This window comes from Zootoca vivipara, chromosome 6 (genome assembly GCF_963506605.1).
Source record: "Zootoca vivipara chromosome 6, rZooViv1.1, whole genome shotgun sequence".
Lineage (NCBI taxonomy): Eukaryota > Metazoa > Chordata > Lepidosauria > Squamata > Lacertidae > Zootoca > Zootoca vivipara.
This window is the reverse complement of record NC_083281.1, coordinates 35,552,231-35,575,373: the sequence shown is the minus strand read 5'-3', so window position 1 is coordinate 35,575,373 and position 23,143 is coordinate 35,552,231. Positions and strand designations below refer to the sequence as shown.

Genomic DNA, 23,143 nt, shown 5'->3' with positions numbered 1-23,143 from the left:
CACTTTTGCGCGCTGTTGCACTGCACTCTTGCCCCAAAGAAAGCACGGCATGGGTCATGTGACTCACCCGGGCGCACATCCCGGAACACACAAGTCCTGGTTTTGGGTCTCCAAAAATTGGACAGTATGCAAAAATAAACGTTGCATTTGTTGCCCTGCTTACTTTAACCTCAGGGCCCCGCCTACTACTGGCATGCGGCCCCCAGAAGAGTGTGCAGAAGGAAATGCGGCCCTCAGATTCAAGAAGGTTCGCCACCCCTGGAGCAGCAGGACTTACTACTGCACTGGCCTGACTGAGAAACCAGCCACCACTTGCCCACCCCCCTCACCCGTTCCTTCAAGCTGGTCATTATAAGAACTTACACAAATAAAGATGCAATGACTTGCAAGGTGCAACGAAAACTTGGCAATTTCTTCCATACCTAGCGGTGGGAGCAGCTGCTGCTAACCGCGTTAGTTTCAAAGCATGAAATCCAACTAGGACAACTATGGGTCAAATATTTTAAGGAGTGGTATCAGTTCAAATGCTTCACCTAGAATACAGCACCCCCCTGCTTTGTTAATCATTTTGGTTGTGTTATTTCTAAGATCAACTGGACCAGGAACACCTTCATTATATCCCACATAAATGTTTCTTGTTTCTCCGAAAATAAGACACCGTCTTATATTTATTTTTCCTACAAAAAACACACTATGGCTTATTTTCAGGAGATGTCTTATTTTTTTCTCCTCCTCCTGCCGCGGCCGGCATTGCTGCTGCGCCTATCACTATGAGTTTTTTATGGGGTACGGCTTATATTCCTTGAATGCTTAAAAATCCTGCTACGTCTTATTTTATGGCTACGTCTTATTTTCGGGGAAACAGGGTAGCAACCTGGCATTTGGGGAATTCTGACCTCATATAGATCCAGTCCTGCAGCATAAATCTCACCTGACCAAACAATTTTGAAAAGGGACCAGTGATGAGAAAAGTGGTTTTAAAATGCGAAACTGCACACACTTGAGTAGTTTAGCTGCTGTTTACTAAGGTTGGCAAACTGGTTTGTGTTTGTCTTTTGCTTTAAAGTGGCAAGAGTGGAATGCAGCAATAAATCAAGCATGAAGGGTGGGGAGGTGCTTGCTTTCCTTTGTGGGGTTTTTTTTAAAAAAAATTCTAGTGTCTCATCGCCTTAATCACAGGTATTCATTTGTTAAAAAAAATTTAAGGTGCCCAATTTTTTTGTTTTTGTTTTGCTTTTGCTCTTAATCTGAGTTCTTTGCATGGTTTAGGGTTGGCATTGGGGGAGAGCAGTGCTGTGTGGCAGGCAGAAAACAGGTAAGGTTTTCTAGTGTGGAAGTCCAGTGATGGGGAAAGCTTCAGCTATTCACTGTCTGTCTGTCTGTCTGTCTGTCTGTCTGTCTGTCTGTCTCTGTCTTTTTGTTTGTGATGTGATTTACTTTTGGGTCCTCTACCCCCAGAGAAGGCATAAGTTGGCATATGACAAAGGGTATACAACTTTTATGCAAAATTATGTCTTCTTCTGCAAGTACAGCAGAGGGCCTGATCCATATGCTATGTATTGGCCCCAGAAAATCTGGCGGCACTTCATTAGATGCATGAAGTGTTATCCTGAGTTGCAGGTTAGAGAATTGTAAACAGTCAGGTCAGAAGAAAATGAAATGCAGAAAAGTACAGATTATGCTAATTCCATTATTAACAGTGGCCATTCACCCAAAAAAGGTGTTGATAACATAGACATCCTGATATTGGTTAGTCAATTAACAAATATAACTTTTTTTAAAAAAGGAATCCCACTATATAATATTCTCTCTACTCCACAACTATGTATAGATAACCCTTCATGTATCTATTGAAGTAACTGTAGTCTACAAAAGCTTATGCAGTGATAAATTAATTTGTCTTTTAAGCTGCCATGAAACTCAGGGCTAAAATTTGCACTGAGTTGATTTAAAGATTTTTTAAAAAATAAAATGATTTCTCACTGGTATCTAACTCCAGTGAAATTATTTAAAATGTCTAAAGGTGTTCCAAATGTTTGTTGGAAGTGTGAAAAATGTGAAGGGACATTTTATCATGCTTGGTGGACTTGTTGAAAAGCCAAGAAATATTGACTACAAATACATACATTGACTTTTCCTGCTAGAAATAATGGATATATAATTAGAAAAAAAAATTATGGATCATTATTTCAATACATGATCACAGTGGTGAGACTTTAATATGCACAAAGATGGAAAGATTCATCATTACCTATCATGGAGGAATGGTTGATAAAATTACTGGACTTAGCTAAGATGGCAAAATTAATGTGTTTAATCAGAGAAAAATCATTGTCAATATTTACTAAAGATTGGAAACCCCTTATAGACTTTTTACGTGAAAAAGAAATTGAATTTATGATACCTAGGTTTGAGGATTAAAGAAAATATTGGTATGTAGCAAGTGGAATTGTTAGGTGTTACCTTGGATGTATTGAATAATTTTCTATATGTAGCTGGCAGATGAAGAATCAGAAGTTATTTTTTCTTTTTCCTTTGTTTTCCTCCTTTTGGTTTGTGTTTGTGTTTAGATTAGTTATTATCTTTGATAAAAATATATATTTAGTATTTGATATTAAGCTTTCTATACAGTGGTACCTCGGGTTACATACGCTTCAGGTTACAGACTCCACTAACCCAGAAATTGTACCTCGGGTTAAGAACTTTGCTTCAGGATGAGAACAGAAATTGTGTTCCAGCGGCGCGGCAGCAACAGGAGGCCCTATTAGCTAAAGTGGTGTCTCAGGTTAAAAACAGCTTCAGGCAAAGAACGGACCTCCGGAACGAATTAAGTTCTTAACCCGAGGTACCACTGTATTGCCATGAGACTCATTTTTGTTTTTGCATGTAGTTCCCTCTTTTGGCCAGAGTAGGGTGGTAGTATGCAGGCAATGTTCCTCTCTGGTGTCCTTCAGGTCCCATGTGAAGTTTTAATAAAAACTGTGCACATTTAGAAGGGCAGGGATGAACCACCTGTCCCCCCCTCTTCTTCCCTCCCCTCTCATTATGTAATTCAACATCTTTATCAATGACTTGGATGATGGGCTTGAGGGCATCCTGAGCAAGTTTGCAGATGACACCAAATTGGGAGGGGTGGCTAATACCCCAGAGGACAGGATCACACTTCAAACTGACCTTAACAGATTAGACAACTGGGCCAAAGCAAACAAGATGAATTTTTAACAGGGAGAAATGTAAAGTACTACACTTGGGCAAAAAAAAATTGAAAGGCACAAATACAGGATGGGTGACACCTGGCTTGAGAGCAGTGCATGTCAAAAGAAGTCAACAGTGTGATGCAGCAGCTTAAAAAAGCCAATGCAATTCTGGGCTGCATCAATAGGATCTAGATGCTATAGCATCTATAGCATCTAGATCTATAGCATCTAGATCAAGGGAAGTACCGGTAATAGTACCACTGTATTCCACTCTGGTCAGACCTCACCTGGAATACTGTGTCCAGTTCTGGGCACCACAGTTCAAGAAGGATACTGACAAGCTGGAACGTGTCCAGAGGAGGGCAACCCAAATGGTCAAAGGCCTGGAAACAATGCCTTATGAGGAACGGCTTAGGGAGCTGGGTATGTTTAGCCTGGAGAAGAGAAGGTTAAGGGGTGATATGATAGCCATGTTCAAATATATAAAAGGATGTCATATAGAAGAGGATGAAAGGTTGTTTTCTGCTGCTCCAGAGAAGCGGACACGGAGCAATGGATTCAAGCTACAAGAAAGAAGATTCCACCTAAACATTAGGAAGAACTTCCTGACAGTAAGCGCTGTTCGCAGTGGAACTTGCTGCCAAGGAGTGTGGTGGAGTCTCCTTCTTTGGAGGTCTTTAAGCGGAGGCTTGACAGCCATCTGTCAGGAATGCTTTGATGGTGTTTCCTGCTTGGCAGGGGGTTGGACTGGATGGCCCTTGTGGTCTCTTCCAACTCTATGATTCTATGATAGGATAGCTGCCTTTTTGCCCTAGCAGGAAATACACCTGTTTTATTCCTACCATGCAACTGCTGAAGGCCTGGGATCTCTGCCCAGAAAGAAAAAAAAGGAGGCACACCTACCGTAAGTGGCAAACCTGTTGCTCTATTCCTAACCTGAATTGCTGACCAGTGCTTGTAAATGCCATCTGAGCCAAGTCTACTCAGCCTTTCCTTTCTACAGCAGAGAAGCAGACAGGGCTTGAGAAATTCAATGTGTCTTGACCTGCTTAGTCTGACAAGGCATTAATCTCCAGGGTGAGTCAGGTTTGTGCCTGACTCACCCTGCCAAGCCACCAACAGCGTTCCAAACATAATTCCATGGAAACAGGAAGGAAACTTTCTCTCCTGTTCTGAGATATGGACTGGTTGAAATAAAAAAGCAAGATATTATATGAGGCCAACACATAGGTAATTTGTCAGATTTTTAAAAAAGCATTCACCCATCTTAGCTGGCTCTTCTCCACAAGCTCAAAGGCGCAGTGGTGCCATCAGAGCAGGACTTTGGGGCAGAATGAGCGGGAGGGACGCCAAACACATCTTAAGGGCAGCAGGAGTGGGGGAGAGAAATGGGTATTGAAGTCAGAGTCTAAAACAGACTCCAGCCTGGTGCACTCCAGGTGTTTTGGACCACAACTCCCATTAGTCCTTGTTGCTTGAGGCTGATGGGAGTTGTAGTCCAAAAACATCTGGAGGGCACCAGGTTGGAGAAGGCTAGTCTAAAATTACCTAAGTGCACCATTGCAAAAATGCAAGGAGTAACGTAACGTGGTAGACACACACCCAAAGACACAGACCTGCATGCATAAGGAAGAGTTGGGTAATGCCTTTATTAAGACCAACTGTTGTTGGCATCTGTCTGTCTCAAGAGACAATGGAGTGCGCCTCCGGGAGCGAAGTCAAACCGCTGCGTTAGCAGCATCGAAGACACCTTCTGTGGTGCGCAAGCCTGGGAAGTGTGTATGGAGGTGCCCAAATGACAAGACCCTCCTCTCTGCCTCACGGATATGGTCCAAAGAAAAGAAAAGCAATCCATTTGGCACCAGCTGGTGCCATCCAACTGTCTTAGGAACTCTACTCTGGATTTGTGTTGGGTTAACTCCTTAGCCTTTTATTTTCTTGAAGACTTCCTGCAAGGCAGCAGAGTTTTAGGATCAGTTTTCCTAGACGGGCTACCTTTCCAGGTTGGCGAGCCTCATCTGCCCCTTACTTCCATCTACAGCTGCCTTCTTGACCATTGGACCCACCATTGGTCTCATCCACTCAGTCCTCTGGGATGTGGCCACTGTCACATGCTGGCAGCTTCTAGGAGCCACAGGTGAGAGCAGAGTGCAGGGTGAGGACCAAAGGTGGTTAGACTACCGCAGAAGGAGGTACTACCCCTCTCCTAACACGCCATACACCCCTAAGTCCAAATAAAGGTTCATGTCTAACACTCATCCCGGTGAAGCTTTGATATACTCAGAAGGTTGTTTGTGACCCAGTAGATTAGATGGTCTGAAGTCAGGTTTCCTTGTCAATTCCCATCATCCTTGACTATTGCCCATGCTGGCTGTGCATGTACAACTCCAACTGATAGGAATGGCCAGCTACTGCTGCCCCCCATACATACACCTCAGTATTTATCCCAGTCTTCGGCTAATTAAACAATTTGTGGCCTTTTAAACTGTGGGAGGTATTGTTTTTGTTTGTTAATATGGTATGCAGTTTGTGTTTTTATATTGTGTTTTTATATTGTGACCTTGCGTGAAGGGCAGTATAGAAACTTAATAAATAATTCCAATAATAATAATACCCCATGGGGCAGTCAACAATCAAACAAAACAAGAAATGCAATGGCCCCATTTACACTACACATTTGAAGCAGTACCAGTCCACTTTAAAGTCATGGCTTTGCAATTACAACTCCTAGGGTGATTTAACAATCAATCTCTTTTCCCAGGGAACTCTGGGAATTATAGTTCTGTGAGGGGAATTGGGGTCTCCTAACAACTCTCAGCAACTTTAAGAAACTACAGTTCCCAGGATTCTTTGGGGGAAGCAATAACTTAATATGGTATGATACAGCTTGAAAGGTGTAGCACAGCTGGGGCCTGGAACAGAAGAAGAGGAGTTCTGAATAAAACACTCAAGCTAAAAACAACTATATTGTGATTTTAAAGGCAAATAAGTATGAAAACATGTCCTAAGCATTTATAGCTGGGAAGGACATTCCAAAGCTGGGGTGCCACTACTGAAAAAGCCCAATATTCAGTCACTGCCTGAGTAGCTACAGTAGTAAGTGAAGTACCCAAAGAAAGCACATAAAAGAAGAATCAGACCTTATCCTCTCTCTTTCCTATGGCTACTTACAAAAGAGATGGGGAACCTTTTTCACACCAAGGGCTGCATTCCCTTCTGAGCAATCTTCCGAGGGCCACGTGCCAGTAGGGGGCAGCACCAGAGGCAAAGGTGGGGCAATGAATGTAAATTGACCTTTGACCTATGATAGGTTCGTTTCTACACACACACACACAAACACACACACACACACACACACACACACACCCCTCTCTTTCCTCCATCCAGGCAAGCATCCACTCAAAGTTCAGGGGCACAGTCCAACCTGGCAAAAACATACAAGGAAGGCATGTAGCGAAACCAGTAGGGGGTGTGACTCAAAAGGAGTTGTGACCTAGGGAAAGTCTCAAGGGCTTAAGGTTCCCCACCCTCTGATTTACAGTTTATAATATTCTGTTATATTTTGAGCGTTTCATTAGCAACAGGGTGGGGAAGCAACAATCGTGGGTTTCTTTTGTGCAAGTTTGGCATCTGGCTTTGAATCAAATGAATGTCAACTGTTGATTCTCAAGGTTTCTTGTTACGGGGCAGAAAATGAAAATCATTCAGTCTTGCCAAATTTCTAGGCTGAAGCACAATAAGAGCACCTTCCCAAGTTCTGAATGAGTCTGTCCAAAGAAGGAACACTCCTTGCCGCCCCAGATCTCAGGTTGCCAGAAAGATTGGAATCCTCCATGCTCCAGCATTGCAGAGCACGAGATGGGCAGGAGAAAGATCAAGAACTGCTGGTAGATCTCTAGAGCAGGCATCCCCAAACTTCGGCCCTCCAGATGTTTTGGACTACAATCCCCATCATCCCTGACCACTAGTCCTGTTAGCTAGGGATCATGGGAGCTGTAGGCCAAAACATCTGGAGGGTCGCAGTTTGGGGATGCCTGCTCTAGAGGATCGGCGAGGGTTTCTAACTACTCCTGATTGTTTAACACAAGCAATGACAATATAACTTTTCCCTGTCTAAATGAGGCTGATGAAATGATGGAAGCTAAGCAGGGGTGGACTTTTGTGTGAAAGGCCTGTGAACAGTTCTGGTACTGAAAACAAATTCCTTGGCTCAGATTGTGCTCAGAGGCACCCTGTTCTTTAATTCCAACTGAATGCCTTTGCACCTGTCTCTGGATAGTACCGTAGATATTCAAGGTCTAGAACAAAGCAAAATAGAGCAGACTCTCAACGATCAGGGTTTCTGCAGCATGTCATTGATGTAATAATGCTGCCTTAGTGGACTCATACTGGACCATGCACACATATTATTGTGCTTGATTAGTTGCACTGTGATGCTTCCTCAGAGTAGTTGCATTATCAACCTCTGGTGCACTATAGTGCAACAAAGCAGGACAAAAAATAATTTGGAAGGAGCATTTGTGGTAAAGAAGGTTACAGGATTTCAGGAGGACAGCTATGGGGCATGCACTGACCAGAAACGAAGAAGTATGACTGTCCTAGACCTTTTGCAGGCAAACAGTACTGAAAGCTGCATTGTGTATACCGTACCTGCCCATAATATACCATCATGAGCATGGATAATCTTGGATGCACAAAAAAAGGACATCTAGAGGCCCCAGTGCTGCACACCCAGGCTGGGGGGGCAGCGCAGCACATTTTAATCCTGTGCAATGTTAAGGGGAGAAGTTACTATAGCACAGAGTTGAAGTGAAACGTATACATTTGCATACATGCGGATCCGACCGTCTAAAGCTTCATGATGTTCCCCATCTAGTGCATTTTGCTCCCTCTCCAGCTGTGCCCAAGCTGAGAGCCCTAGAAATCCTGTGTCAGCACTCTGCAGTAACTTTGGGAAAGGGTTGAGATTAGTTCATCTCTGTGGGAGTTGCTGAGTAATTCCTGCTTGATCTATGGATACCTGTGCAATTTGGGAATGATGCGATAATGGGCTTGCCACACTTATTTCCATAATCCTGGTGTGTGGGTGTTTAGCACCTTTTTGATCACTCAAGAAGCATAGTGAAAGCAGGGTAAATATGAAGGTCTTCTCACTCTTCAAAAGCTAATCAGATTTTTAAAAGCTAATCTGTAAAATGCTAATTTGCCCCAGAGTTTCTAAACCAGATGACTTTGGGTCCAACCACCCCTCAGCATTTGCCCCTTGTGCATCCTTTAATTCTCCCTTCTGCATACAACGTTCACAGGAAACAACTGCTGCCCCAAACTTTCTTCCCAATAAATTAAGTTTCCTTATCCTCAGAAAACCCAAAAAAGACATCTGCTCCAGTTTAAAAGCACTCCAGCCAGCTTTCTGTGAACGCCTTTGTCCATTTTTTAAAATTCTATTTAATGCAGGTGTTTTTTATGTGGAGTAGCTTATGAAGAGGGGCAGTTGCTTGAAACAGCAAATAGCGGGAAACGGGGAATATGGATGTGGAAGCTCTGGATTAAAATCACATTCAAATATAACCCTGCGGGAAAACCCGAACCCGAACCCTGTGGGAAAACATAACCCTGCAGAGAAACCCTAACCCTAACCCTAACTCGGGGCTCTCTGATCCTAGTCCAACACCCTAACCTCTATCGCACTCTGGCTCTCATTGTACAGAATTCCTTCCTTCCTTTGCATCTGGTCACTCTCTCTCTCTCTCTCTCTCTCTCTCTCTCTCTCTCTCTCTCTCTGTGTGTGTGTGTGTGTGTGTGTGTCTCACCCTTTTTAGGTATACTGAGGCCAGTTAGAATAATAATGCAGTGTACACAGTTTTACTGTCAGATTGCCGTAATCTTAAGGACAGCTTGATGTAGATAAACTAATACCTTGAGCAGGACCAAGAATATCATTTCTTTGATATTCTGCAAGAATTGTGCACATACCTAACACAGCCAACCAGAGTGTCTAGTACCTGATCATCAACCGAGTGTGCACTGCATAGCATGTCGAAATTCAACTTGCAACGGAGTAATGAGTGTCTTAATAAGTCTACTTAATTATTCCCCAAGTGCTTTGGCAGAAGGCAAGGAGGCATGAAGTGCCTTGCCTGAGTTACAAATGACAAATTGCCTGCCAGTTGAGGACAGCACTTCATGCATCAAGAATTATTAGATCCTTGCTCACAAAGGCTTGTGCCAGCATGGATTTATTAGCATTTGAGGTGCCACATCTTTGTTGCCTTCCAGTTGCAAAGTTAACACTTCCAAAGAGTTTGGGCGACTACTTGACTGAACAGCACCTGTAGGCTGATTTCAAAAGATTTTTTCCTGCTTTTTGTTTCCTTACAGGAATATGTTTAAGCCCAAATCTCAACTTAAAATGCAAGATTAACATACAACCCCTTCTCCTTTCTCTGCCATCTTCTCACTGGCAACATGTAGATGGGAAGCTCATTCAAGGCAGAAATCTGTCATTTCTGCTTACGAAACTCTTCAAAGCTTACGTAATATATATACATGGACGAAGCTGCATAAATGTATATATAACAAGAAATCACTAATGAGTTTCACTCAGCAGACACTAGGCTACAGCAAGAACCAAGAGTTTATTACAACTTATTTGTTTTTAATTTATAAGCTGTCTTTCCATATCAAAGGATCCTAAGGATTGCATGGGATAAATATTGCAGCCTAGGACTATTTACCCCTGCAAATGTTATTAGCCTGGTGAGGGAGCATGTCTGTGTGATCCTCTACATTCTGCATGAAAACACATTGAGAGAGGGCACTTGTGGATACTGGTGCACTGTGGGGTACTTTTGGGGGTAGTGGTTCAGGGCCTACATGTATCTGCCTTCCCCAGTTTCAGAACATGCCTGTTCATGTCTGTTCAGAAGGAACAGACATATTGAGGCAGCTACATGGTTCACTGCCAGAGATTCCACTTAGGAAGGGTGGGAGACATCATTCCCCCACAATAACCACTAATGTTTCAGACCACATGTGATTTTTTTCCACAGGATCTGCTCTTATGGGCTCACTGGTTCTATACAATGAGGGATTGTTAGTACATAATATGTGTCATGGAAGACCTTGAGGACAGATCTGTCAGGAACCCAAACAAGAACTTTATTGCCCCTCTGCAACATGAACAAAAGAGAAACACCTGACTCCACAAAGCTAGCAGCCGAGTCCAGCGCCATCTAGTGACTAAACTATATAATGACACTATCCACTTAGTATGCATGCCCATGACATAAAACGTTTTTGCCTCAGCAACAAAAGCAAAAAAATAATAGATGGTAATAATAATAATAATAATAATAATAATAATAATAATAATAATAATACCCTGCCCATCTGGCTGGGTTTCCCCATCCACTCTGGGTGGCTTCCAACAAAACACTGAAATACAATAATCTATTAAACATTAAAAGGTTCCCTAAACAGGGCTGCCTCAATGGTAATATTGAAGTAGTTATTATAAGGAGGTAAAGAAGTAACTATGACAAATGTTCTCAGATTTGACTACACCTTCATGAAGAGAACAGCTCAGTGGTAGAGCATGAGACTCTTAATCTCAAGGTTGTGGGTTCAAGCCCTACGTTGGGCTAGATGACTCTCATGGTCCCTTCCAACTCTACAATTCAACGATTCCAGGAACCTTCTCTCAGTCTACCTACCTAATAGGAGTGTTGTGAGGATATGATGGGAAGGAAGAACCACATACATTTCCCTGAGCTCTTTGGAAGAAAGGCATACTATATATGTGTAATTTATAAAAAAAATCTTTGTAACACCTCCACAGTCACTGAAAGCCAACTATTCATCTTCATACACTGTTGCCTGCTGCCAGTACAACTCAAAAGTTCAAAAATCAGATACCACAAATAATCTGATTAGATTACAAATGTATGATTAAAAAGCAACAACACTTTGTTCTTTTCATTTATGTTCTTAGTTTTTAAGGTACGCACTCCAGTTATGCTTGCATGTCCCCCTGAGGGTGAAAGGATGGCTTTGCTCTTTTAATTAAAGCTACAATTCCCACGATTTTATCCCGAATCCCTGGGCCATAAAAGCTGGTGCTTGCAGCCTCCCTGTAATAATCTGGATGGCCATTTGAAATCCACGATGTGTTCCCTAGCCCTATTATAAAGAGAAAAGAATGAATCTTCCTTCTCCAAAAGTATATGGTCCTAAGCTGGAAACATGCTGTGATCTTTACTGACCAGTGCAGCAGCTAGTAATTTGCCCTGTGTGAGATTCTACAGTAAATGTGTGTTTACCTTGGAATTCTCTCTGCAAGTGTAATAAATGTGTGATGATATATTGCAGTTAAAAAAGAAGCCGGCAAGAAAGCATCCTCTCACCTTGAGCCACGGCAACAGCACTCAGTCACAACAGCAGCCAGGCATTGTCTAACCTCCATGCAAGGTTTGTGCAAGCAAATCAGGATGAATGGTCCACGAACATTTGCCCTCCTTCTGCTCCAGGGCCTTCATGCCACTCCAGCTGGGCAAGGCAGGGAATGATACCCTGAAGCAGTGGTCAGACCAGGATGCCTGGAGGCCCTGCCCTAGCATAGATACATCAACCTTTGACTGGATTGACCTGCTCAGCCAAAGGGGTTTTTGCTGAGGGCCTCTGTTTATACATATAACAAACAGAGTACATATAACAATCAAAGCCACACAGGGCAAATCTGCCCTCCTCCAGCTCCTCCTCCTCTAGCAGAAATGTAATTTCCATTTCCATTCCAATAATTAACAATAGAAATAGTATAAACATCAGGCCAGCATCAACATGTTAGTAAAGGTAAAGGTACCCCTGACCATTAGGTCCAGTTGCAGACGACTCTGGGGTTGCAGTGCTCATTTCGCTCTATAGGCCGAGGGAGCCGGTGTTTGTCTGCAGACAGCTTCAAGGTCATGTGGCCAGCATGACTAAGCCGCTTCTGGCGAAACAGAACAGCGCACGGAAACGCCGTTTACCTTCCCACCGGAGCGGTACCTATTTATCTACTTGCACTTTTGAACTGCTAAGTTGGCAGGAGCAGGGACCGAACAACAGGAGCTCACCCCATTGCGGGGATTTGAACCGCCGACCTTCTGATTGGCAAGCCCTAGGCTCTGTGGTTTAGACCACAGTGCCACCCGCGTCCCAACATGTTAACCAACCACAAAACTGGGACAGCACCACTGGTGGGGGCAGGGGGAGAAAAAATGTCCAGGAGCTTGAAATAGGATTTATTCCAGGTCCAATTTATTCCAGATGTGTTCCGGACAAATCCTTCCTCGCAATTTTCATCAAGTATGTGGAATACTATCGAGACATTGGGCCTGTAATAAAACTTACTTTAAGCACCTGGGGTTATTTGCTCTTTCCTTTTTCCTAGCATCAGTATTGGGCTTCGTCAGACTCACTGTGTCAACACCTGCCTGCATTTACTCCCCTGTCCCCAAGGACTGAACATTGCGTAGCAGCAATTTAGTTGATGGCTGTCATTTTCTTCCCCCCATAATTTACCACATTGGTTCTGGAAAAAACAAAAGAGCCTCTCAAGAGCTTTGCTTCTCTTTACACTAACCACCATAATAATCAATAATATTTTTTTTTATTTGTACCCCACTCATCTGAATGGGTTGCCCCAGCCACTCTGGATGGCTTTCCTCATATACAAAAAATAATAAAACATTAAACATTAAAAACTTCCCCATGCAGGTCTGCCTTCAGAACTTAATAGGCATGAACTTAATGGGCAGCAGTGACAGCCCCCAAGCCATTCATCCTAAGCCCTTTGGCCATTCTCCTCTGTTGGAGATTATTATAATATTATTTTATTTAATTATATTCCACCTTTTCCCCAGAACCAGGACTCAAGGTAGCTTACAAAAATTAAAACAAACACAGATAAAATAAAAATGCTAAGGTGATAGTTAAACAGTAATCGAACTACAATGGAATTAAAACAATGTATATACCGTACTTTCCCATGTATAACACGCTCCCATGTATTAGACACCTCCTATTTTGGGGGACTAAAAAATAAGAAAATGGGGGAAGATTGAGGTTTTATTTGCGGAGAATGGCACAGAGTTGTTGAGCTTTTTTTAGGGGGAGGGGGTTTGCCAAAAATCACTCACCCGCCTGGCCGATGCTAACACTCGCGCGCATAGCAACAGCCTCCTAATGTCTCTCCCCTCGCCGGGAGAAGCAACCTTTTGCCCGCACAATTGCCGCAGCAACACCCAATCAACAGCACCCCTGGACGCAGACAGCAATAACACACTGCAGACCATCTCCGGCTCACGGCATCAACCAATCCCACGTCACACCTAAGACGACCCATGATTTTAAACAACATTCTTCAGCAAAAAAATCATAGTCTTATACACGGAAAAGTATGGTATGTTAAAACAGAGATAATAAAAAGCACACAGCACTATTTAAAAGCAGCCAGTTCCCAAAGGCCTGCCAGAATAAAACAATCTTCACCTGCTGGCAGAATGGCATGGAGGGAGCCAGTCTAGCCTCATGAGGAAGGGAATTCCAAAGATATCAGAGTTATGTGTGCCACAGGCCTGTCATTCATTCCCTAAGATCACTAGCTGAGTAGCTGCTACCCATGCCCAGTGTTGAAGTAAGATTCAATTGCCTGCCCAGCTGGTTCCTACACATGGCTGCCATCTTGTCCTTTGCAACAGGCACCAAAAGGGCTGTAGCTCAGTGGTAGATCACCTGCTTTCCATACAGAAGTTTCAATCCCCAGCATCTCCAGGTAGGGCTGGGAAAAGACCTCTCTGGACCTCTGGAGAGTCAGTGCCAGTCTGTGTAGACCAGGCACCCCCAAACTCGGTCTTCCAGATGTTTTGGGGCTACAACTCCCATCATCCCTAGCTAGCAGGACCAGTGGTCAGGGATGATGGGAGTTGTAGTCCCAAAACATCTGGAGGACTGAGTTTGGGGATGCCTGGTGTAGACAGAACTGAACTAGATGGACCAATGGCCTGACTCATAAGACAGCTTCCTGTGCTCCTGTACCTGAGGACATTTTGTCCCCTTAAAACTGGAGTGGCTCTGAATAACAAAAAGAAAGTAGGTTCAACACTTGTGGTGTCCCACTGCCATGTCTCACTCTTCACTGGTGTGTAACGTGGCTCAGTAGCACCTCAGCAGTTACTCACAACACCGAAAGCTTATGCCCAACCACATGATAATAACAGAAGGATAATGTTGCCACGGAAAAGCATTTCCACAGGTAAAACCATGGGACAAAACCAGCTTCTTAATGAGCAGCCTTCTGTTTTTCGCCACCAGACTGCGGGAGGCTTAGCCAACATTCACCGTTTAATCAAGAATGTAAGAACGAAAAAAGAATCTCTTACTGCGGCAGGCCAGTGGCTCATCTAGTCCGGCATGCTGTTCTCACAATAGCCAAACAGATAATGGGAAGCCTGAAAGCAGGACCTGAGTGTAACAGTGCTTTCTCTTCCAGCAGTTCCTAGCAACTGGTATTCAGAGGCATACTGCCTCCAACAGTGGAGGAATTGCAAGCATTAAGGCAGGCATAGGCAACCTTGGCTCTCCAGATGTTTTGGAACTACAACTCCCATGATCCCTGACCACTGGCCCTGTTAGCTAGGGATCATGGGAGTTGTAGTTCCAAAACATCTGGAGAGCCAAGGTTGCCTATGCCTGCATTAAGGAATGAGTTGCAGGGACTGTCAGCTTCCCCCCCTGAAATGCTAGCTTATTACATGAGGTGAGTGGTTTATGTGGGGGACATGCGACCTCTAATGCTCCAGAATACTACCATCTCAAAGTCTGCTACTTCATTCTGTTGAATGTGTAACACAGCCCATAGGAATGTGTGAACAATTTGAGTTAAGTCGGTCCATTGGTCCATCTTTCCAGCTCTCCAGGGTCTCAGGAAGAGGTACCGGTAATTCCCAGCACTGTGATATCTGTGAGTTGCAGGAGAAAATTTGACTGACTTGCTTGGTCGAGTCAACTTTTGGACATTTGCTTTGTCTCTGTTACATCATACCTTCCATTTCTGATATTTAGGTGTCAGTGCTGTTGCATATGTAGCCAAAATGGCGCCCCGCCCCGCCCCGCCCCGCCCCCCACGCATGCACACACCACATTCACACAGGAGGGGGTCATCTGGAGCCTCGTGGAGCCCTGAGATTTGCAGAAGTACCAGAAAACAACAACCATTTAAACAAGACGGGAGGGAGGATTCTATCAGAAAGGCCCTGTGAGAACTGAACATGCTCAATGGACACAGAAAACTGACGGACTATGGCGATGGTATTTGTGGATAATTGGGGGGGGGGAAATGAATGCCATATCCTGCAAAAGGTCATATCTGGCTGGTTGGAACGCTGAACAGGAGCAGTCCACACTGCAACATTTTGTTGCAGATCCCATTTGTACCAATAGTCTAAAATATGGAATGAGGGACATAAGAACTGGAACAATTAAAGCACTAATATATACTAAGCTTTTTTTAAAAAAAAAATGAAGTAGGTTCCTAGTCCTTAAGGTTTAACACCCAAGGGTGCTATGTTCTGAATAGTTAGTGCCTGCTTAGTTCTGTATCTTATTTATGCCCTAATCTTTTCTTACAAAAAGGATATACTATGATTCTGAAGACTTGGGGCTAGAAATACGGAAGCTCTGTGAGCTGGCTGGGAGGCGGTGAGGGGGGGGGGAAACATGGCCACTGAGAGTTTGGCACCTGCTAAATGAAGTCTATGCCAATTACGCACAAACAAAATATGCCATAGGGCCAACAGACTTCCGGTTGCTGTCTCCTATTTCATATGGCCTTTGGCATCAGACAAGTTGCCCAACCACGTTTCAAAATCAGGCTGATTGCAGGTTTGCGGATACTGAAGTGCTAGTGAAGTGGAAAAATCAATAGGTGATATGGAAACAGTAGGGAGAAATAACATCTCCCATCTATAATGGGAGCACTATAATGGTGCTCTTCACAAACTATGGATAAAGTGTATGGATAATGTTGTAATATAGGTCAGTTGTAATAAATAAGGCACCGGACTTACTAGTTACATCCAGGTGGAGTCAGGCATTTCCTGTGTCTGATCTGCTCTCATTCAACAGAGGCACTTAAGTTCTTGTTTAGCTTCCTGACTGTTATGTCCTCAACGCCTTCCATGACATTCAGAACATTGCAGGGGATGCTGGAGAAATGTTCTCGTGCTTACATGCAGACCCCATCAGTACTAGACATTCAGAGCAGTAATTGTACTACTTTAAACAGTCATGGCTTCTCCCAAAGAATCCTGGGAGCTGTAGTTTGTTACAGGAGCTGAGCATTGTTAGGAGACCTCTATTCCCCTCACAGAGCTACAATTCCCAGAGTGCTGTATCTATTGGTCCTTCTTCCCAAGAAACTCTGGGAATTGTGGCTCTCTAAGCAGAAAAGGGGCCTCCTAACAACACATAACACCCTTAACAAACTATAGTTCCCAGGTTTATTTCGAAGAAGCTATGACGCAGATGGCGCTGTGGTCTAAACCACTGAGCCTAGGGCTTGCCGATCAGAAGGTCGGTGGTTCAAATCCCCGTGATGGGGTGAGCTCCTGTTGCTCAGTCCCAGCTCCTGCCAACCTAGCAGTTCGAAAGAACGTCAAAGTGCAAGTAGATAAATAGGTACTGCTCCAGCGGGAAGGTAAACGGTGTTTCCGTGCTCTGTTCTGGTTTTGCCAGAAGCGACTTAGTCATGCTGGCCACATGACCCAGAAAAACTGTCTGCAGACAAACGTCAGCTCCCTCGGCCAGTAAAGTGAGATGAGCGCCGTAACCCCAGAGTCGTTCACGACTGGACTTAACTGTCAGGGTCCTTTACCTTTACCTTTAATGACTTTTCAAAGTGGTATGATACAGCTTTAAATGTATAGTGCAGATGAGGCCTCAGCTCATAGAAGGCCCTTGTCGTGACCTTTCAAGCCTCGCCACTGTTTTGCATGAACTGAGTGTGTTAAGCTGGAATACCCCCAGCCAACACTGTTCTGTGGGTGGATAAGGTAAGGAAAGATTAGCAGTAGCTGTCAAGGCATCCTCCTAGGAAGCTTCTCTGCTGTGAAGCTCCCAGTAAGCTTCAGAGGAGTCCCCAAACTCCACAGGGCACAGTTTGAAAACCACCGTTTTAGCAAATACTTCCATGGCCTTGGGGAATGCTAGCAGAAAACGTGGCCCATGAATTTCTGCATCCCATTTCCGTGGTCTCTGGTACCTATTTCTGTCCCTGTTTGCAAGCAATGTTACAATGCCCTACTCTGCCATGCAATGAAGCCCATGTTAATCTGCTTTTACATATACAAATAACTAGTGTGTGAGAAAGTACAGGCATTAATATTTAGCGGGGTTGGGTGTGAGCAGTGAATAGAATGCCAAGAACCTGCTGAATAGGAAGGGCATCCGTTGCAATCAGGGACGTTTTCAATGTGTTAACTGTGCCATCCTAAATATATCATAGGATCACTGAGGCACGGGGGCCATTTAGACTACCCCCCCTTTTTTTGCAAAGCTAAACCCATTCAATAATACAAAGCTCCCTTATACCAAGGTGTCCCATTTGCCCATAGAGCTCAGTTCTGACAACACTGACTGGCAGTGGCTCCCCAAGGTACCAGGCAGGAGATTTACCTAGCATTACCTGAACCAGGGACCGTCTGCATGCAGTCTTTCCACGATCTAGGAACTTAGATTGTCACCCTGAAAGCCGATTGTCATTATACTCATTCACACCGCTTTGGAGCATTTTGGGCCAAAAAGCAGCTTGTGATCTAATGCAAGCAAAATAAAGGAACTGACCAGAGGGCACCATAAGTACACAGAGAATGGAAGGCAGCATTATATTGTGTACTCATGAGGCAACATATGTGTGTTGGCATATAAGTAGTATTTCACAGTGGGGTTCCCCTTGCTGTGTGTCATGATGGTGGGGGTGGGGAATAATCAGATATTCTGATATTATTGGCACCTCCATGATGCTTGCATGCACGCGCATGCACGCGCACGCACACACACATTACATAATGACCAAAAAAAAGGGAACAAAGCATTCCATTTTGTTCTGTGGATGTAGTGGGTCAGACTAAGACAGAGGAGACCAAGGTTGAAATCACCACTGAGGGCTCATTTAGACTTCCTTTTGTGGCACATTTCTAGGCACAGGTCTGCGCTTTAAAACGCCAACTCTGAGCCCTTTTCATTTTTTGCCCTAGTGCTTTAAAGGTCAGTGTGGATGAGCCCTTGACTATGAAGCTCACCTGCAGGAGGGATGGGGGAGAAATTTGATTCAGCTCACCATTTAAAGACAAATCTATCGTAAATTGTTGCAGAAATATGGAGAACTGAATTTAAGAATGGGAAACTGAGAACTGAAACTGGCAATTCCTTCCAACCCTTCTGGCCAGTCAATCTCAGCCTAATCTACTTCAAAGGGTTCCTGAGACAGTAAAACAGGAGGGGGGAAACCATGAACCTTGAGCTTTTTGGAGGATGCAAATCTAGTAAAGAACAAACTTTGAAGTGTTTGTTTAAGGCACACTTTGAAGCGTTACTTAAATTATAACATGTGTGACACGTTTTAAAATTAATATATAATATAGTTCACTTGAAGTGTCCTAGCCACTGCAAACAAACACAGCGACCTGGAATGGGTGAACAAACATCATCCCACAGCAATGTTAATCATGCTAGCAAAATCTAGGGCATGCTTTCTGGTTGTCATCTATGCATATACTGTATTCAAGGCACTCCAGGTTCCAAGTAAAGGCAGTGATGCTAAGGAGCTGCAATGGTAGCCTTTAGGGTCAGCTCCTGAATGTTGCTCTTGTGCAGGTGGGATAGGCAGCTTCCTATGCCCCTATCAGGTGGTCCGTAGGGTGGCACTGGGAGAAGGCACCAGAAGACACCTTGTCCCGGGTCTCCTCAAGCTGATTAACTGACTTCTGGTGGAGTAAGCTGGGGAAATGACCTACACCACACACACAAACACACTTTTCAACTGGTTGCTACATCTCAGAGTCTGTAGTCAGGACAGGTGACCCTGACTTTATTAGATGTTTGTCGTGTGAGAAAGGGGTCCTTATTTCAGACTATATTTCTTGCCCATCTTTCTCTAAAAGCAAAGACCCAAGGCAAAGCCTTTACTCTTTTTTTTTGGAATGTTTGAGCTGGAGTGCACCTAAGGAAATATTCGGTTTTAACTGATTTTAATATTGCACTATATTTTATATTGTTGTAAATTACCCAATTGGCTTTAGTGCTCCTGTAAAGGTTATTCAGAAATACGTGTTTCCCCATGCATGCTGTTCACATCTCCTGCCGGGTGTATGACAAATGCTTGCTAATGGGTAAAACTCTTTTAAAGAGCAGGGCCATGTTCTCCTGAAAAAGGAGAATGTATCTTCGCTTTTCACCATGCTTTACTTTCCAGTTACTTTGTAGGCAGAGGGAGCAATAAAGATGGTGAAAGACTATAACAAAATAATTGCTTTTGTGAATCTGACTGGAGTCAGGACACTGAACTGATGTAAGTATTTACGTTTTAAGTGATTAACAGTGCAATCCTATACAGAACATGTCTTCTCAAAACAAGTCCCATACATTTCAATGGGGCTTCCTTCGAGGGTAGCAGGTGGATAGGATTGCAACCTGAAGTTAAATAAATTCACATATTGTGAAGCCAACTTTTCATTGTGGGTGCCTTGCCAAGCTACTTCAGGAAGTGTGAAATAATTAATTTTTATTCCTTAAGTGATAACTTAATACACAGAAATCCTGTCTTTTTTTCATTTACATTCCCAAATTAATGTAATTGGGCTTCTTTGAGAGGAAGGATGGAATAGAAATTTAATAGTAACAATAATTTCCAGAAACAAAACAGCCTCACAAGTAGTAGCATACCCTTATTTTGCAGACCTGTTGTTTCAAATTTGCCCCAGTGACTATAATCCTAAACAGTTACAAGAAAGCAAGCCTCAATGAACTCAGTGGGACTTACTTCTGAGTAAATGTGTGTGGGACTGTGCCACACACCTGCATTGGACTTCCCTGCTGATGAAAACCTTCGAAAGAGGAAGCCTTCCTCACCATTTTAAACACAATTCTTTTTCTTTCCCTCTTCAGTTGCGTGGTACAGAAATCCCCTGGATGACGGCATTACTTAAGCCTTCAGTCAGATGAGGGTGGAAGCCCAAGGACGGAGGTCAGTGAGGATCTAAGCATTGAATCCTGCTCATTCCTCTCCATGACCCTGAACTTTGCTGTCTAGACCATCAAACAAGAGACAAGTTAACAGCACCTTTCTCCGACCCCCCTAAGTTCCTGCCCCCATGCAGTGTGCGCCAAAGACTCCTCTCTCTCTCCCTCTCTCAAACACAAAACTTCCCACTTGCATTGCTGCAGAGCAAAGCATGCAGGGGAAAGAACAGACACTCTGGCTCCCTTTCTCTCTGCCAAGACATGTCTCTCAAGCTATTCTCAGCAGCTCAGAGCTGGCTGGCACACCTGTTGTGGTGTGAGGCTTCCCAAACCTGTTCCCCCACGTACCTGTTGGCTGGGGATCCGACTGCTACGATGTTTGTCTCTTTCGCCAGCACACCATCCTCTGAGTGCAGTCGATCAGTTTCACTCCGGTCTGCCTCACCCACTCCTGGGCTGGCCTCCGATCCCCACTGCAGCGTTGCTGGGCTCCCAGTGGCAAGAGTAAGGATTGGCCCGCACACCTTACAGGTTCCCACCCCAAGCAGCCCTCTGCAGTTTTGGAATTCCTCACTCGCTGACAGCTGGGTAGCTGGTCTGGCTGGTTCCTGGTGACGTCGCTCCTTTCTTTTCTCTAACTCAGCAACCCCCAGAGAAAGTGTTTCCTCCCCAGATGGGTGACACGACAGGCTTCTTTCACCACAACTGAATGTGGGTTCTGCTTCAGCCCTCTCCACCTCCTTGGTCATTGTAATCATTATCTCATAGCGGATCTTTGGGGCATTCTTGCCCAGGCTGAATTTAATGGCCGAGGCAGAGTCTGCTACCTCCAGAGGCTGATCAACAGGTAGGCTTGCAGTGGCCGTCTTAGCATCCTCTGCACCACTGACGTGCTCAGAGACGGACTCTCCGAGGCCACTGCTGAAGCTCAGGTTCTCCATCTGTTCTGTAACAACAGGGTGGGACATCCCCATGGTCAAATACCCTTCAAATTCACTTTCAGCCCACTCTGAGGCAGGCTTGGGGGCCTTGCTGGTTTCCTCCCCCTTCATTTCGGGAGCCGCTGGGCAGCACAGAGAAGAATTACTGATGGAGAAAGTCCCTTCCCAAGAGCTTCCATCTCCCCAACAAAGCAAAGAGTCAAAGGATGTGGAGGGTTCTGGGCTGGTCCCTAGAGAGTGTGTTTCACTTAGCCTAGATGAAGGCTCAGGTCTCTCCTGCTTTTCAGGCTGATTTTCAGCAGGATAAACATCAGCCCTGCTCCTCATATCCATGTCACTGCCAACAGCTGGTCTCTGAAGCCGCCCCATTGACCAAGGATCACTTGCCAGGTGCCCAGGGTGCTGAGAGAGTTCAAGATGGCTACTCCGTCGCTTGTGCCAAGTGAGGTTCCCAAACTTGCGCAGGAGGCCATTCCTCCACAAATCAGGTTCCGAATAACTGAGAGCCTGGGCCTGCAGGATGGAAAAAGAAACTTTGAGAAGACAGAGACTATGAAAGGGGGGTGGGACAGAAACCCTGTATATGCAACAGTTGAACAAGATTATATACGTTTGGGTTGCCTGCAGCTTTGCAAATACATCCACAATCATAAGTAGCTTGTATAATATTTTACTAGCTTTCATCCCTGAATTTGTCAGTGTTATTAACTTTTGGCTTAAAAGGGAAGAAAGCCCAGCAGTTTTACAGCTTTCCAGCATGATTACCTGGAGGTACGGTAATTTTTTGAACCATAGGCGACTAGGCATAATGTATTTTTACAAACTTTGTGGCATGTTATTTGCTGAATGGAAATGCTTGTTTAAAAAGTATGAGTTTTGCAGTCTTTATTGAAACAATGCATACATAAAGACATAATGCAATAATAGATACCAGCATTAACTGCCCCTTCCATAAATCCCAGATGTAGAATCAATATGAATAAACACTGAGCCAAAATCATTGAATCAAAATTTCCAACTATAATAAATATTTTGCCTTATACTTGTCTAACTTAGACTAACCTTATCCATCAATCAAACAAAAGATGGGAACTAGTTATCCACAAATTATTTTTATGCTATTAATGAAAATATTTCTACCCTGCCCTTCAGCGCAAATTCTCAAGGCGGCACATTATAACAAGTTTATGAACAACAAGATGAGCTTTTCAAACTACTAAAAGCCATTAAGGGCGAGATGGTTGGACAGTGTTCTCGAAGCTACCAACATGAGTTTGATCAAACTGCGGGAGGCAGTGCAAGACAGGAGTGCCTGGCGTGTTATGGTCCATGGGGTCACGAAGAGTTGGACACGACTAAACGACTAAACCACAACAACAAAAGCCATTAAAAGTCAATCAAAAACATAAACTTTGGCACGAGGTAAAAAGATAATGGAAGAAAGTTCCAAACCTGGGGTGCCACCACCAGAAAAGCCCTGTCTCTGGTAACTACTTAGCTCACCTTAGAGTGGGATGGAGGACTCAGAGCTGGGCCCCTGGTGATTATCTTAGACATGGTTGGATCCTCTGACTGGATCCATCAGCTGATGCATGGGGAGCTCAGTCCTGCTTGGTCACTATATTCCTCCATATTCATTGGCTAATTTTGACAGATGGGTGGGATTATCCTCCTATTAATCACCTGACATTGATATGAAGTCAGATTTTGACAGGTGGTCCTGCACTC

At 44.1% G+C, this 23,143-nt stretch overlaps 1 protein-coding gene across 1 annotated transcript in view; it reads right to left on the bottom strand.

Annotated features, from left to right (window-relative positions):
* The window catches only part of CRYBG2 (crystallin beta-gamma domain containing 2), a 62,944-nt gene that overhangs the window by 29,757 nt on the left and 10,044 nt on the right, over positions 1-23,143 (bottom strand). The window contains exon 3 of the mRNA XM_035116928.2: positions 20,823-21,928. Coding sequence (XP_034972819.2) covers positions 20,823-21,928 — 1,106 coding nt within the window. The remainder of the gene's footprint in view (positions 1-20,822; positions 21,929-23,143) is intronic.